Source organism: Loxodonta africana, chromosome 2 (genome assembly GCF_030014295.1).
Source record: "Loxodonta africana isolate mLoxAfr1 chromosome 2, mLoxAfr1.hap2, whole genome shotgun sequence".
Lineage (NCBI taxonomy): Eukaryota > Metazoa > Chordata > Mammalia > Proboscidea > Elephantidae > Loxodonta > Loxodonta africana.
In genome coordinates, this window is record NC_087343.1 from 147,462,064 (window position 1) to 147,479,551 (window position 17,488).

At 48.7% G+C, this 17,488-nt stretch overlaps 1 protein-coding gene and 1 pseudogene across 5 annotated transcripts in view; both read right to left on the reverse strand.

Annotated features, from left to right (window-relative positions):
• Positions 1–551: 551 nt before the first annotated feature.
• The window catches only part of LOC100666599 (core histone macro-H2A.1), a 75,662-nt gene continuing 58,725 nt past the window's right edge, over positions 552–17,488 (reverse strand). For 4 of the 5 annotated variants that reach the window (XM_010590790.3, XM_010590779.2, XM_003404504.3 and 1 more), the window contains exons 8-9: positions 14,608–14,782; positions 1,046–1,336 (exon numbers count right to left, since the gene is read on the reverse strand). In XM_010590790.3, coding sequence (XP_010589092.1) covers positions 1,171–1,336; positions 14,608–14,782 — 341 coding nt within the window. In that variant the 3' untranslated portion in view covers positions 1,046–1,170. Of the gene's footprint in view, positions 1,337–14,607; positions 14,783–17,488 lie in introns of all 5 variants that reach the window. The other variant, XM_023549216.2, reaches the window with a different exon arrangement.
• On the reverse strand, positions 2,445–3,097 carry LOC111750925 (large ribosomal subunit protein uL22-like; annotated as a pseudogene).

Here is a 17,488-nt window from a genome sequence, read left to right on the forward strand (position 1 = left end):
TCCATCTGGGATCTTTCTAAATAAACTAGATCCCTAAACACCCTCAGCTGTGAGAAGGCATGTAGAAGTTGGTAGCACATCCTGGGGACCTGGGTGGTGGCAGCTTGCCCTTGGAAAGCTCCTGGCACCCCTCTTTTCTGGCCTGCAGGGACAATAGGCCCAACAAAGCCCCAGCAGAGGGCTCAAGGCCTCTTCAGCTTCTTCTGGCAAACAGCCCAGAGGCACCCAGGCCCAGCCATGAAGAGACTGTCAGGAGCAGAGGGCATTAGGAGAGACCTGGGCTCAGAGTCTGAAGACCTGGGCTGGAGTACCAGCTCTGTCACTTGCCATCTGTGTGGCTTTGGGCATGTCTGCTTCATCATCTGTAAAGTGGGGATAACATGCTAACCCAAGTGGTACAAGGATGGAAGGAGGGGGTTTTTCATCAACACCTTCTACAAACCACTAGAGGACTGAAGATAACACCACCCACCCAGGCTGCAGTGGGCACCAGCCAGGCCCCTCACCCCCAGACTTAGGACTCACAGGCACAATAACTTGAAACACAGCAGTCACAGTAACCGTTTAACATTTTACTAAATCAATTCACACAAATTCCAAATTGCAAATATAATTAAGGACAACAGGTTCTGTTCTGTCTTTTAAATCTTTCCTTTCCAAATACATCATTAAGACGATAACCAAAAAAAACAGTTAGGTCTGCTGCAAATTCATGACTTTTCTTTTCTTCTTGAGGAAAAAAAAAAAAAAAGAACATTATAGTAAAAAGAATGCCACTGGGTGTACAATAAAGCACCACAACACACAGTTACAAAATGGGGCTTCCTGGATTCTGCCACATGTGAAAGACACTGCTCTTCCCACTGTTCTGCACCAATCAGGGTTTTTCATTAAAATAAAACTATAAAATCTCCTAGGTTACACTAAAGTCAGACATGGTCTGGAACACAGTGCTTAACAACAGTAATGCCAACTATCAGTGCTAACATAAAAACATTTTAGAAGGTCAAAAACAAACTGAAAACCAAAACCTTATTTTCCCTAGATGAGCAAAATTGAAAATGAAAGGGTTCCCGCCTCCCAGGAGTGAAGGGATTTTTTTTTTTTTCTTTCTTTCTTTCAAATGGGAGGCAGGGGACGCGATGTGGGCTGGCTCTGTAGTTCCTCTGCCTAGTTGGCGTCCAGCTTGGCCATTTCCTGCACGTAGATGCCTATACTCTCACTGTCGAAAAGCACAAAATACACTGTTTTGATTGAAGAGGCCATTGTTGAGACGAAGTAACTGGAGATGGCTTTCAGAATCAGCTGAGCTGCTGTCTGCTTTGGAAAACCGTTCCTGCAGGAGAGAACACAAGCTCTCAGCAGCTAGCAGGCCACGGTAGCTGTGGGACTTACTTGCCCCGGGTCACTCCCCCCACCCCCAGGCCTTCTGTGCGGCAGTGGCCTCATGCTGGGTCATGTTCCATGAGCTGTATTGGGCCAGTGGCTGCTCAGTACAGGCGTGAGAAAACCCAGTCCCTGCCAGGTGCAGGCACAGACAAGTGGGCAGAAAACTACAAGCTGGGGGAGAACGTGCCTTCAGAGAAAGGAGGCGCACCAGGAAATTTTCTGAAAGGTGACCAGACAGGAGGTGTGTGTTTGTGGTGTGTGGTGTGCTTGAAGCCCCACAAGGGCAGCACAGGCTCCCACATGTTTTTTCCCAACCTCATGGACACCAGCATGGTGCCTGACACCCAGCCCAGGCTGAGACACTCCCAGGGGGTGGCTCTCCAGGAAGGCAATGACCTCCATCCATGAAAGCGGAGGGGCCTACAAATTTCATAGTGGCCTCCAGATTTCATGAGTGCAGGGGCTGATGGCCAGGAATCCACCACAACACACACCAGCTGTGCCAGCCCAAAGGCCAGGGCACTGGGGAGCCACGGTGCAGGGGAAAACTCTGGGTCAAGTGGTCTGTTCATCTCAGTGGCTGTCATCCAATTCTCCAGGCCAATTTTACTAGAGTTCCTATACATTTCCGTTTAAAGTAACTATTGCATGGCAACATTTTCAGGACTCAGAACTTAAGCAAGAATCTGAAATCAGGACAGGAAAACTGGTACTCCTTTGCCTGGGCGCCAAGGTGCTCCTGGTCCACACCATGTGTGCATGGCCAGATGACCTGGTTGGGGCAGAGGGGGATGGCCGTCAGCATGGCGACTTGCCTGTATGGTGGGAATAACATGGGCTTTGGAGTCAGGGCCCTGGGCTTAAATCCCTTACCGGTCCCATTTCACACTTAAGGGTACTGAGGGTAAGGGCTTGGGGCCAGCTCTCATTGGGATTTCTTTATTTGGCAGATCTATAGTTGGTCACTGAGGTGCTGGCCCACCCCACAGCTCAGGCTCCTGCTGCTGGGGAGAAGTTTTCAGACACCTGAGGTTTCTTGTGGTGCTCCTCACTCACTACAGTTTGTAGGTTTTTTGTTTTTTTTTTAAACTTTTATTTGAGTTTTAAGCTGAATTTATTCCCGAGCCGTAAGTTTTGTTTCTTTAGTTTCTTCTGGGGTATCTTTTTCTTCTGTGTGACCTTCTCTTCTGGTTTAGGAACAATCTGTTCCTTCTCAGTACGGATCATACATGGCATGGCAGGAGAGCTCACGTACGGGTTAATCTGACCATGAGCTCTGTACGTGCGACATCTCGGAGGCTTTGTTCACCTGGATGTGCTCAATGACAGAGAATCTACTTTAGGCCCTTAAATTCAGCATTACTGTCTGCATTTTGAGGCGTGTGCAGCAAAGATTCAGCACTCTTTTAGATCACCAACCCGGTATGCAACCCCACGGTCTGGCCTGGGCACACCTACCAACTCCACCATAATGTTGGAACAGCACACGTTGCTTCTGTGAAGTGACATCTTTCAGATACTTGGTGGCTTTTCGGATATGCATACCCTTGATGGCCTGGGCAGTTTCATGGGTGTTCTTAAAATAGACCTGAAGATTTGAACCTCTTGATTTACATGATTTTGTGGAGGTTTTTGGGTCTCTTACGGGAAGACCATGTCTGTGGGTTTTGAATGTGTCCCCGGTCCTTGGACAGCCACACTTCTTCCATTGTTGTCAACGTAGAGCATTTCAGAGCCACAGCTGAAAACCATTCCTGTGACTTGTTTTTGATCAAACATGGCTTCACTCATCTAGAAGACAGACCCCTAGTAACTTCTGGATACTTCAGAAATGGAGCTCATTTTTAGAGAACAAAGGGATGTCACCACGGGCGTTCCCTAGCCTGTGTGGAGAAGCCAGCATGTGACTAGTGCGGTGAACCGGGGTCAGGGTTCCTTCACACTCAGGCTGCTCCTCCTCAGCCACACAGAGAACCCACCAAGCAGGCAGCGCACAAGACACTGTTGATGAGGAAGGCGGCTCAGGGGCTGAGCAGAGAGCTTCAGAGACATTCTGAGCAGGGTATGCACGGCTTCCTCCTGAGGAAATCCTGGTGGCTCTGCGTCCCACCGGATCGGGCAGAGTGACCAACAGGTGGGTGAGGGGCAGTACAGGAAGAAGGGTTTGCAGGGAGAGGACAGGGATGAGACTGCATGTGGCAGGCCTTTCCCCTCACACCCATCCACATCCTTGGACCAGAAAGCTCAGTCTGGCAATAAGCTTTTCTTATCATACCTGACACAGTGGCCTTGACTATTTTTCCAGGACTGAGGAGCACAGGGGATAGGTAACTTAGAACAAGACACACCTTAGGAACTGCTTGAAGGTGTTAACTCGGCCTTCCAGTTTTTGTGGCTGTCTCCCTGGTAGGCATGTACCCAAGGGAGTGTGCACAGGTGAGTCCCATAGGGAGCAGAACTCATATCCACTGGGGGAAGTGTGGGGTGGCAGGGCTGCCTTCCCTCCACCTGGACCTTCCCCTGAGAGGGGGGACCAGGTCTGCTTTTGTGTGCAGGCACAAGGTCACAGGGTCACTGGAATAAGGGCCCATTTTAAGTGTCTCACAAAGAACGAATGTTCATTTTTCTGCTGTAAATACAGCTGCTGCTAGAAGGATTGATCAGATTACAATGGCCCCATTAATTTCATCCCTGATGAGAAAAGCCTGAGGAGGCAGCAAGTGGTCAGGTGGGCAGGAGTGGGGCACGTCCGGTGGCTGCGGCAGGACAGGGGCCCAGCCCACAGATGGACACAGCCCGCACTTGGGCCAAGGGAGCTCCAGGGCCTGGGAGATCGAGCAGAGCTGACGGTGGGCCTGACCTGAAGGTGGCTGAGACGGGCTGTGAGAAGCAGCGTTCTTTGCATGTGAAGCCCAAGACCATGCCCCACTGGCTCCAAGCTCCCTCAGTGAGGGCACCCTCCTGCCTGTCTGCCTGCCTCACACCTGCACAGGAGAGCTGGGCTGAGAGCAGAGCTTTAAATAGGGTTCAAAGCCCTGTTGAGAATTTGCATTTCTAACAAGTTCCCAGGCAATGCTAATGCTGCTGGTTAAGGACCTTTTGGTGTAGGGTGGAAATGCAAATTCTCAGCAGGGATTCAAAGCCCTGGCTGAGGGGCGAGCCTGTGAGACTTCCCTGAGCTGCCATCTCTTATGTGGTCTGATGGCCATGGTCCCACCCACTCCTGTTTCCCCTGCCCTGCAGGAGCTGGCCCTGGTGCAGGGCTTCTTTAGCTGCTCGAATTGCCACAGGTTACTATGTCTTCAGCATTACAGATGCCAGGCTGATGCCGGGTGGGACGTGGTGTGGTGCAGTGTGTGCCCTGGCCCCTTTGCCCTTGCTGACTGTAAGACCTCAAAAATGTGCCTGCCACTCCTGCCTGTGTCCACTGCTTTCTGACAGACCCTCTCCCAAAGCTCTTGGTTCTTCTATCTGGACCCCTAAAAGAGGGTGTGTGACTTTCAGTGAGGGAATGTTCTTCCCTGTTCCTCTACATCACTAGTGTTCAAACTTCAGCCTCTATCAGAATCACAAGGGGCTTGTCAAACTGACTGCTGGCTCAGCCCTGACTCTGGTCCAGCAGTCTGGGGCCCACACATTCAGAGCCACTGTTCTCCATGCAGCCAGCACTGACTTTACCACCTGAGCTTGCGGAGAGGCACTAAAGGTTAAGAACCTGCAGGTGAGAGAGAAAGACAGCGATCAAAAGATTTAGACCTCAGTGCCGGTATCTGTACGTTGTTGGTTACTGTTGAGTTGGCTCTGACTCGTGGCAACCTTACGTGTAACAGAATGAAATGGTGCCAGGTCCTGTGCCATCCTTATGCTCCTTGATATGTTTGAGTCCATTGTTGTAGCTGTTCTGTCAGTCCACCTTATAGAGGGTTTCCCTCATTTTTGTTGGTCCTCTACTTTATCAAACATGATGTCCTTTTCTAGAGATTGGTCTTTCCTGATGACATGTCCAAAGTAAGTGAGTTAAAGATTTGCCATCCATGCTTCCAAAGAACATTCTGGTTGTATTTCTTCTAAGAGTGATTTGTTCGTTCTTTTGGCAGTTCACAGTATATTCAATATTCTTTGCCAACACTACAGTTTGAACACATCAATTCTTTTCTGGCCATCCTTTTTCACTATCCAACTTTTGCATGCATATGAGGTGACTGAAAAGACCATGGCTTGGGTCAGATGCGCCCAATGCAATTAGCCTATGAAAACCATTTGGATCACACTTGCATCCCTACTGGCAGTAGAGTGCAGGCTGTTCTGCCAGAATGTACCTGGCCTTGTCCACCAAGGTTGCAGTTGGGTGAACATGGATCTGGATCTGTTTCCAGGAAAACCTCTTGCTGACAAGCCCATCCTCTTTCCTAGGTAACCACAGCCTAAAGAAGAAACCAGGCCATGGGGTCGTGGTCACTCTGGACCACGCAGACTGCCAAGAAGAAACAACAGAGGTGATGGCTTTCCTCAAGTTTTCAGGTGGGGACCCAAAATGCTTTCTAGTCTCCAAGTTAAAAAGTCTGTTTGTAGCGATCTTTAGATTTAATGCAATTCCCATCCAAATCCCAAAGACATTTTTTAATGAGATGGAGAAAAAAATCACCAACTTCATACAGAAGGGAAAGGGGCCTGTGATAAGTAAAGCATTACTGAAAAAGAAGAACAAAGTGGGAGACCTCACTCAACCTGATTTTAGAAGCTATTATACTGCCACAGTAGTCAAAACAGCCTAGTACTGGTATAACAACAGATACATAGACCAATGGAACAGAATTGAGAATCCAGACATAAATCCATCCACATATGAGCAGTTGATATTTGACAAAGGCCCCAAATCAGTTAAATGGGGGAAAAGACAGTCTCTTTAACAAATGGTGCTGGCATAACTGGATATCCCTCTGCAAAAAAATGAAACAAGACCCATACCTCACACCATGCACAAAAACGAACTCAAAAAAGATCAAAGACCTAAATATAAAATCTAAAATGTTAAAGATCATAGAAGAAAAAATAGGGACAACGTTAGGAGCCCTAATACATGGCATAAACAGTACACAAAACATTACTAACAATGCGGAAGAAAAACTAGATAACTGGGAGCTCCTAAAAATCAAACACCTTTGCTCATCCAGGAAACCCTGGTGGCGTAGTGGTTAAGTGCTCCGGCTGCTACCAAAAGGTCAGCAGTTCGAATCCATCAGGCGCTCCTTGGAAACTCTATGGGGCAGTTCTACTCTGTCCTATAGGGTCGCTATGAGTCGAAATCGACTTGACAGCAGTGGGATGCTCGTTCAGACTTCACCCAAACAGTAAAAAGATTACGTACAGACTGAGAAAAAGTTTTTAGCTATGGTATTTCTCATCGTGCCTGATCTCTAAAATCTACATGATACTGCAAAAACTCAACTGCAAAAAGACAACCCAATGTAAAAAATGGGCAAAAGATATGAACAGACACTTCACTAAAGAGGATTGAGGCAGCTAACAGATACATGAGGAAATGCTCACAATCTTTAGCCATTAGAGAAATGCAAATCAAAATTACTATGAGATTCCATCTCACTCCAACAAGGCTGGCATTAATCCAAAAAACACAAAATAATAAATGTTAGAGAGGTTGTGGAGAGACTGGAACACTTATGCACTGCTGGTAGGAATGTAAAATGGTACAACCACTTTGGAAATCAATGTGGCACTTCATTAAAAAGCTAGAAATGGAACTACCATACGATCCAGCAATCCCACTCCTTGGAATATACCCTAGAGAATTAAGAGCCTTTACACGAACAGATATATGCACACACATGTTCACTGCAGCACTGTTTACAATAGCAAAAAGATGGAAGCAACCAAGGTGCCCATCAATGGATGAATGGACAAATAAATTATGGTATATTCACACAATGGAATACTACGCATCGATAAAGAACAATGATGAATCTATAAAACATTTCCTAACATGGAGAAATCTGGAAGGCATTATGCTGAGTGAAATTAGCCAGCTGCAAAAGGTCAAATATTGTATAAGACCACTATTATAAGAACTTGAGAAATAAACAGAGAAGAAAATATTCTTTGATGGTTATGAGAGGAGGGTGAGGGGTATTCACTAATTAGACAGTAGATAAGAACTACTTTAGGTGAAGGGAAAGACAACACAAAATACAAGCAAGGTTAGCACAACTGGACTAAATCAAAAGCAAAGAAGCTTCCTGAATAAACTGAATGCTTCAAAGGCCAGTGTAGCAGGGGTAGGGGTTTGGAGACCATGGTTTCAGGGGACATCTAAGTCAATTGGCATAATAAAATCTATTAAGAAAACATTCTGCATCCCACTTTGGAGAACAGCGTCTGTGGTCTTAAATGCTAGCAAGCGGCCATCTAAAATGCATGAATTGGTCTCAAGACACCTGGAGCAAAGGAGAATGAAGAACACCAAGGACACAAGGTAATTACGAGCCCAAGTGACAGAAAGGGCCACATGAACCAGAGACTACATCATCCTGAGACCAGAAGAACTAGATGGTGCCCGGCTACAACCGAAGACTGCCCTGACAGGGAACACAACAGAGAACCCCTGAGGGAGCAGGAGAGCAGTGGGATGCTGACCCCAAATTTTTGTAAAAAGACCAGACTTAATGGTCTGAGACTAGAAGGACCCTGGTGGTCATGGCCCCCAGACCTTCTGTTAGCCCAGTACAGGAACCATTCCCAAAGCCAACTCTTCGGACAGGGATTGGACTGGACAATGGGATAGGAAAAGATGCTGGTGAAGAATGAGCTTCTTGGACCAAGTAGACACTTGAGACTACGTTGGCATCTCCTATCTAGAGGGGAAACGAGAGGGCAGAGGGGGTTAGAAGCTGGAGGGATGGACACAAAAAGAGAGAGTGGAGGGAAGGAGCAGGCTGTCTCATTAAGGGGAGAGCAATTAGAAGTATATAGCAAGGTGTATATAAATTTTTGTATGAGAGACTGATGATTTGTAAACATTCACTTAAAGCATAAAAAAAAAAAAAAACTCTAACAAAATGGAATGGATAAACAGATGCCCTTGCAAGAGTTCTTTAAACACAGACCCCTGTGCCATCAGGACAGGGCAGCTGGGCAGATGCAGTGGCCTAGGTGGCTCCTACCCCTCCCTAGAGTGGCTAAGAGCTCTGGCTTATACCTACATCCTGGCCGTGTCTCTGTGTCTTGTCTCTTCACCCTGTGCAATGGGGTAATCAGAGTGCCTATGACACAGGATGGTGTGAGTACTGGGCAAGATAATGCACATTAAGCACCAGGACATGGCACAGAGAGTCCTCAGTCAATGGTAGTTATCTCTAAAGTGGGCAGACTTGAAGGTTCTTTGTAACATCCTTAATAATTCATTCAGCTTCTGGAAAGAAGGGCTCACACAGGAAAGCTGCCTCCCCACCCCAGGCCCTGTGACCCCTGTACTGGGTGACTGTTGTCACTGCCCTGTGCAGGCAGTTACACTGTACTAACAGTGTTGGCCTCAGGTCCCCAGAGGACTGCCGTCTGTGTCTGCCATGCCCAGTTCTCCTGGAGGACACTGACCACGACCATTGGCAGGTCAGAGGCATGCATGCAGGGGCTCCAGAGGGGCTCCCTGGTGCGCCACTGACTGCCTTCAAGAAACTGCTTGCTTTCTGCATCTCGCTCATCTCTTTGGCTTCTCAGTTGGCTGGGTTCCCACGATCACCGCACAACCACAGCCCCTCCAAGTGGCCATTCTACTTAGCCAAATCTTTGTCTTCCTTCCCCATTTCAGGCCTACTGCCTCTGTGACAGTCACTCCATCCTAGAGCTGCACTGTGTCTGCCTTCTGGACCAAACCAGATGCCAGGTCCTCTAAGATGCAATCAAGCAAGAGGGGTTAAGAGTTTATACCTAGAGTCAGAGTCAGGTCTGAGTCCCAGCTATCCATGGGCAAGGTCATTAACCTAAGCACTTGTGTCCTTGACTGGAAAATAGGTACTTCAAGGGTACACATGATGATGATGATCTTGCTGCTGCTGTTGCCATCAGTTCCCCCAACTCTCAAGAGATGGGGTGCTCCTCATATTCCCACTCTTTTCAGCTCCTGACCTATTTTCTGCTGTGCATTGTTGTGACAGCCTGTGTCTTAAGTTCCTCTGGAGCCAAGTGCTTCCTCCCCACAAGGAGTTGATCCTAGACTTTGACCGCCCCTCCCTGCCCCTCACTTCAGGCCTTGCCTTAAGCAGACTAAGGAGACGTCTGAGCTTTCCCTGCAGCCACTCCAGTCGTGTCTTGAGCTTACCTGAGTGTCCTAAGCCTCAGCCTCCCTAGGCTGGAGTGAGGGGACCCCATGTGCTATCCATCTGGTGCTATCAGCCTGCTCAGTGATGGCCAGGGGGCACACTGATGCTTGTCCTACTGTCCCAAATCTGGGTGTGCAGAGATTCTGGGTTCACCAAGGCCGCATTCCAGAGAAGGTTTAGGTTCTCCACCTCTTGCTGTGCCCCTCCATGTGGGGCTTTGCCAGGTGTCCCTGCTCTCAGTGAGCTCAGTCTCCAGGGTGGGTCCACAGGAGACCAGGCCGGGAGCTGAGGAGCAGACAGGTTAGGGAGGGTGGAGCTTCCAGTGGGAGAGGCTGTATCCTATGGGCAGAATCCAGGAGATTTCCTGGAGGAGGCAGGTGGGGAGCTTGCCCTTGAACACTGGGTAGGAGTAAGAGTGGAGTCTAGCTTTCTTGCTGGGCCAATCAACCTAACTAGTTGTCTGTTTGGGAGACAGGTAGGGCTGGATGTCCTGGAAGCTTGGGTGATGTGGGGAAAATGTCCATTACCCCGTCCCCGTGTGTAGACACTAATCTGCTAGGTTAGGTCTCCCTCACACTGTAGTGCTGGCTGCTCCTGGGTCTTTCTGTTTTCCATGTTCTGCCTGCTTTTGAGTAACTGCCTGGCTGTCTGAAGTTGTTCCAGCCAGAGGCCTCTCCAGCCAGGGGTAAAGAGCAAGCCTATTAGGGTCCTGATCTGAGAGCAGTGGCATGAAGATGGGGAAGCAGACATTCAGAGGGGGGTGGGTAGGGAAGGTCTGATGCCTCCTCTGGGGCTCTGCCCTGCAGCTAGAGACGGGCTGGGCAGCACAGCCCTAAAGTGGCTTCTTCTCATCTCTCCTGCCAGGGCTCACAAGCTTTGGGTTCATAATTCTCCCCAATCCAGAGGCCTTTGAGTTTGTTTCTGTCCTTTTCTGTCTCCTCTAAGGACAATGCCTGAAAGGTAGAGAGGCCCTGTGCAGGTCAGGAAAATCCAGGGTGGTGTTTCCACAGGTTCCCTATAAAATCCATGCACACAGAAGTGCACAGGCAGTGGGCCATCCTTTGGCTGGGTGACAGGAGTTGGGAACAAGGGTCTGTCTGACCTGGGGGGACAGAAGGCAGGGGAGGGATCCATGTGCCTACTGTCAGGGGCTCTGAAGCCAAGGGCCTCAGCTCAAACTCACTCTGGCTGTACCAACACAAGCCGTGTGACCTCAGGTGAGTCACTTAGCCCCTCCAAGCGGCTGTGGCTCACCTTTGGAGTGGAGTTAATAACTGTGCTCCCCTGTTGGGGTTGTTGTGAGATAATGCAGAAAAAGGGATTAGCATGGGACTCACTGAAAACTCACAAACGGTAGCTGGAAACAAACAAACTGGCTTTATTTTTAAGCTCATAAATCTAAGGAGATTTTAATCAAAACTCCAAACTAGCTAGTCCCTGTGTACTGCCCCTCCAGAGAGGGGTCGCCCCCTAATGTCAAACAGAGTTGAAGGAGCAGGGATATCAATAAATACCATGACCAGACTGGCTGAGGACAGGGTGTCCAGATGCCAAACGCAGTTTCCTGCGGCCGGGGTTACACTGGGGGTCCTGAGTGCCTCAGTGCGCGCCCAGGGCCAACGGGCTGAGGGAGCAGGTAAGCGGGTGCCATCACACAGGCAAGGCTCATCATCCTTCCACAGGTGCCACAGATGCTGGGCCTCGGCAAGGAGAAAGTGATCCCACAGCTCTTCCCCAACATGTTTGCATTAATATCATTTTAATTCCAACATGACTTTTATGCCAGAGACACTGGATGCCACAGACAAGCCATTTTATTTCCCCTCCTAAAGCCCACCATGATTTACTGGCTGGCTCTGGTGTAATCCCATTCTTGACTCATGAAAGAGAGGGCGGCTGTTTACACGGCTCTGTGGGACGAGGTCTGCCTGACAGATGTCGGGGCCAGGCGGCTGTGCACATGTGTGCCTTTGGCATTCTGCCTTCTTAAAAGATTGCAATTTATTATTTTTTAAAACTTTTTACTCCGTGAAAAATGTAAATAAGTCTGTAATAACAGATGCTCTTTTATGGGAATTACTTTTATGCTTCAATTAAAAATCTCCCAATAGCCATATGAAAGAACGTGAAATTATTACCTCCAATAAAGACTCCAATTGCCCCTCTCTTCGGAAGCACCTTTCATCAGAGAAGATCAAAGTGCATCTGAAGTACTAATTAACTGAGCCTCGTAACCATCTGAGGAAGGGCAGTCCCCCACAGCCTTGCTTGCTGATAAGGAAGCCAGGGACAGAGAGGTTCATTCCTTTACTGAAGGTCACACAGCACAGTGGCAATCGGCAGATCTTTTGTGGGAGGCAGGGGATAGTAGGGTGGGAGCAGCAGGAAGCATGTCCACTTAATCTCTGATCCAAAAGCACTTTGTCCAAAAATGGTCTTGAATCTACTCTGGGGCTGGGCCTGGCACCTATCACATGTCTCCATAATTCCAGGGAAGATCAATCTGTAGGGTGTTGGCTGACCACCTTATGAAGTCAGTTTGTCTGCACCTGCTCTTAGAGGCAAGTGAAAGGGCTTTTAGGTGCTCTGTCTCTGTGAGCTTTATTTTCAACATGCATTTAAATGATGTTGACTTCTAAAATGATGTTCAACATATGTTTTTATAAAGGGAATAGAAAAGTATAGTAACTGAAAATATAGACAGCAGTCCAAAACATGTCCGTGATTGTCAGCTTTCAGCTGGGTGCACTTAGTCTGCCCTGCACTTGGGCAGTGAAGTTGAACTTGGAGCGTGCAGAGCAGAGTGTGCACGTGCAGGCATGCACCAGTGTATGATAGGAGTCCATCCTAAAGCTACGAAAGTGGTTTTCATTTCTCTTCTGCTCAGAGTCCCCTCCACACTATGGAGATGTACTTGTTGTAGCACCCCAGCTTCCTTTTGCCAGAAGCCTTGAGGAGAAGTCCTGCTCTGAAAGGGCAGAGGCCTGAGGGCACCTCCCCCAAAAGAGCACTGGTCCAGAAGGCCCACAGCTCACTGACCAGTGTGGGATTGCCAGGGAAATGCGCTCTGCTGTCAACACAGGTGGGCAGTGACACAGGCGCTGGAAGAGAAGGTTCGAGCACACCCAGCAATCTTGTCACATAATTGGGTCCTCTGGTGGGTTTGGCCAGTCACGTGGGACCTCCTTGGCCCATAGAAAGACCTGGGGAAGAGTGGTGGTGCCCAGCTGCCTGTGGGCAAGGCCATCTGCTGGTACACGGTCTAACTCTGCTTGAGGATATGTCCCAGTGCGGTGTGAGGAAGCCCATTGGTGCTAGTCCATCATTTTCATTACAGGTGTGGGACCTCAGTGATGGCAACACTCAGGGAGGCTGAATTATGAGGACTATCAGAGAGGAAAAGAGCAAAATCTACTCTCCATCTCCCTGGAGAGCTTGGAAGGGAAGTGCTTTGAAAAGAGCGGCTTTTGATAAATCAAGGAATGGTCATGAGGATTGTTATGCAGGCTTCACCCAGGACAGCTACTCAGCCTGCAGTGCCCAGCCCCTGCCACAGGAAGCTGTTGCCGTGGGAAGTCAGTCTGCCGGAAACTCACGCTGCTGCCACATAACCCTGCCTTCCTCATGTTCTGGGAGGAACTGAGGGGCAGAGACTGAGAAGATTCATGATCTGGGATAGGAAGCCTCAGGTACAGTGGCAGGCCTTCCAAACCAAATCACCTGCCTTAGATGGTGGCCCCTCTCAGGCCCGAGACTAGCATCTGTGGCCTCGGAAACTTTTTCCTTGGCTTTAGGGCCCAATCCAGACCCAGAGCCTTCCAGGAACCTGCAACTGAAGACCCTTGGAAGGGAGGACCCCAGTGATGTAATGGACAGTGGACCACAGCCTCAGAGGCAGAGTGGCCGACAAGCCCTTGCATCTGGACCATGACTCAGAGTTCTCAGAACATTCTTGTAAGAGCTCCTTTAATCTCCAGAGCAATTCTGAGATGCCACACATGGGATTATGATGCCCATGTTACAGAGCAGAGGGTTGGGCTCAGAGTGGGGCTTAATTTATGCATGATTGCTCAGCTGGTTAGTGGCCAGGCCTCTGGCTCCAGGCCTGACCCTGCAAGCCAGAGCTTGGTGCTGTTTCGACGGGCAGGAACCTCGTAGACTATTTACTGGTATTTAGGGGTACGCAACCAGGTAGGGGAAACCCTGGTGGTGTACTGGTTAAGTGCTACGGCTGCTAACCAAAGGGTCAGCAGTTCAAATCCGCCAGGTGCTCCTTGGAAACTCTATGGGGCGGTTCTACTTTGTCCTTATAGGGTCGCTATGAGTCGGAATTGACTTGATGGCACTGGGTTTGTTTTTTTTGTTTGTTCAGCCAGGTAGGTGGGGTGACTGGGGTTGCTACTGAGTCCTATCTGCCCCATCAGCTGTTAAAGAACTCATTCTTCTAGTGGTGGCCCTCTGATTGGGTATCTGTCTTAGGGGCAATTGTGATGCTCTTGAAGGCCTCTGAAACTCTGGGAATACTTCAGGGATGGGAGGTGGGGCAGGGACCCAGTCCTGTTTCATTATCACATAATTGCTCATTCAGTTCTACCTTTACCTCTTTAGCAGGCCATCAGAGTCACCTAGCATAGCAGGACAGATGGGCAGAAGCAGAACAAGTAGGTTTTCTTGAGGTGAAGGATGCATGGGAATCAGACCTCATGTCTGGAAATGTCTCTCATGGTTGTTTAATGTTGCATTTGTCCTACTTCATGTTTCTGGTCCACTCGACCAAGGCCGGTGCACTAAAGCAGCCTCAGGAAGACCTTGCCCAGAGTTGGAGCTCCACAACTACACAGCAAAAACGTGGAGAGTTACATCCGCCACTGACATGTGGCCTTACCTGCCGCTGCCGATGGATGGAAACGCAATGGATTTCAGCTTCTTATCGTCTGCCAGGGCCAAGCAGTTCTTCACTGTCTTTTCCAGAAGCTCTTCACACTTGTCAGCACCCCAGATTGGACTGTTACAGTGGATCACAAACTTGGCGGGTAGGCCATGGCCTGCGCTGACAGCAGCTGGAAAAGACGAAACAGAAACAGTGAGTTCTATTCCTCTGCAAGGTGCACGGGCACAAGGTACCAGACAGACCCATTGTCCAGCTAGAGTGTTTTCCTGGCCCTTCTGTGGCCTGTGTGCCAGGGAAGAACCCAGCTCCTGCTGTGCTGTGACCCCCCACATGAGCTCTGGGGCTGGAACTGCTCATCTTTTAGTCTTCTCACGCCAAAGGACAGGCAAGTCAAGACCCACCCTTGGAAAGTTGGCATTTGGGATGCAGCACCACCAGAAATTTTAGTCAGGATCATAGCAAGCCCTCTCTCTCCCTTCAGAAAACATGCTGGGTGCTCCCAGAAGGCAGGGTGTGTACCACCTAACTCAACTAAACGTGTCCAAATGCTTGCATCCTTGAATTAATTGCCTTTTTTGGGTTTCCAGTCCCTTTTTCCTTAAGTGGATTCATATATAAATAATTATGAGGTATCTATAAATCTCCCAGACACAAATCAGGATAAACAGCAACCTTTTTAATGAGCGGAGTCCTCGTGGCTCAGTGGTTAAGAGTTCAGCGGCTAACTGGCAGTTCGAATCCACTAGCTGCTCCTTGCAAACCCTATGGGGCAGTTCTACTCTGTCCTATAGGGTTGCTTTGAGTCAGAATCAACTCCACGGCAATGGGTTTGTTTTTTTTTTTTTTTTTGGTAAGCAACCTGAGCAGCATCTCTGCTGCCATCTTCTGTTCCCTGTTAAGGACGACCTTGATGGACTGTGTGACCAACTGATCTGGTTTAGTTTTGACAGAATAAGATTTTTTTTTTTTTAGATAGAACTGTTTTCTTTTCCTGTCAGCTGTACATCTCCGCAACAGACCCACCTTTCCTCAAGGTCACTCTCTTGTCAGATCTAGAGACACCAGCCTCTGCCTGCCTACACACAAGGGAACGTCAGGCGCCAGCCCAGGGTCTCCCAGAGCATGTTTCAAGGATCACTGTCCCATGGCAGCCCTGCACAAGCAGGGTTCTGGGCCCGGTGGGTTTGGCAAGCCACAGCTAGAGGAGCATGGCATGCAGGAGCACTCTGGAGTCTCTGCACCACTGCTACAGGAAAACCCCCACTTTTTTGTTTGATCAAGTGAAGTTTCCAAGCCTACTTGAACTACAGAAGCCATATTTTAAGGAACACCCAGCAGCATTTCCCAAGGGTACAGGCTGTTAAGGTCATCCCTAGTACATACTGAAGAAAGAGTGACTCGTGGGTGGCGTTTTGTGTTGTGGCAGCAACAGCTATGAACTAAGAGTCATGGGGTGTGAGCCTGAGTCTTGGCTCTGCTCATTGACTGGGTGCAAGAACTCTGGGCTGCCAGGGTGATCTACAGAATCCCGGGGGTGGGGCTTAATTCACTGGTCTGTCCATAGAAAAGTCATTACTAAACACTGCCTGGAAAAAGACTGAAAAGAAACATGTTAATAGTGGCTATCTTTGGTTAGGAGAGTAGAGGTATGTATAGTTTATCTTCTTTACACTTTTTAAAATATTTTAAAACATTTTCTAAAATAGCTCTTAAAATCAGGGGAAAAAATGTATTATTAAAACAAGCAAAAAACATCTTAGACCAGGCTAAATCCAATGAGTTTGCAGGAGCTGCGGTTCAGGTTTCACCAGCAGAGCTGGGTGGCAGCACCACTGCCACCTCTCCTCAGGCCACGTGCTGAGCATCACTGACTAGGCTTACCTGGGCATGATTTGAGAAGCACTGATGGGAAAGGACCAAGGCTGGCACGAGGAAGTGCTGGGAAGGGGCTGAGGGAAGGCCAGGAGCCTCTGGCTGCATATTAAACACCCTGTGTGGCCTCCCTTGCACGGTTGTGACTTTGATGGACCTGGCTGGAGGACTTTATAATTAGTGGTTCTCCATCTCCCAACATGCCAGGCCCGTTGCAGGCAAAATAGAACTGGCACAAAAGAGGTCAAACCCACAAATTAGCAAAGGGAATGCCACCCTCTTATCCCACTAGGCCCTGTGACTAGCCCAAGATGGGAAGTGTGGTCAATGGGGAAAAAGGGGCAGGGTCTGAGGTACCCTCTGTTCAGTTCATCCCTGGGCCTTGAGAGAGAGCTTGTGTTATGTAGTAATGACTGATGTCTGTATTTAATTAAGATTCATTTTCAAAACAAACAGGACTTGAAAGACAGAATGGGCATCAAGGATGCTCTAGTAAGAAGAGAAAACCCGAGCCCACAGAGAGGAATCTCCTCACATGGCTGGTCAGGGGAGCTGGGCCTTAATCCACTGCTCCGTACTCTCAGGCCCTCAGGAGCCCCCGCCCTGCAGACCCTGCTGACCACCTCCAAAAAAAAAAAAAAAAAAACCAAACCCAGCACTGTCGAGTTGATTCCAACTCCTAGCGACCCTATAGGACAGAATAGAGCTGACCACCTAAAATCCCCAAATTTAGGCCTGCATCAGTGAATAAGAAGTAACTTGTCTCCCGTTCTTTGCAACAATCTTCCTCACATCAGATTCCAAGTCAGGTTTTGTTCTTCCACCTCGTATCAGGAAAGGTGTGACTGGCAAATGAGAAATGCATATTTATAGTTTTCCAATTAAAAACACAGATGGCTAAGTGAGATTATTAATTTGCATCTCTCACCAGCAGTTCGCAGACAGTTCAGTATCTATCGCTCTCTGTAATGTAATGCTCTTAGGTTTGTCAGACTTGGGTTCC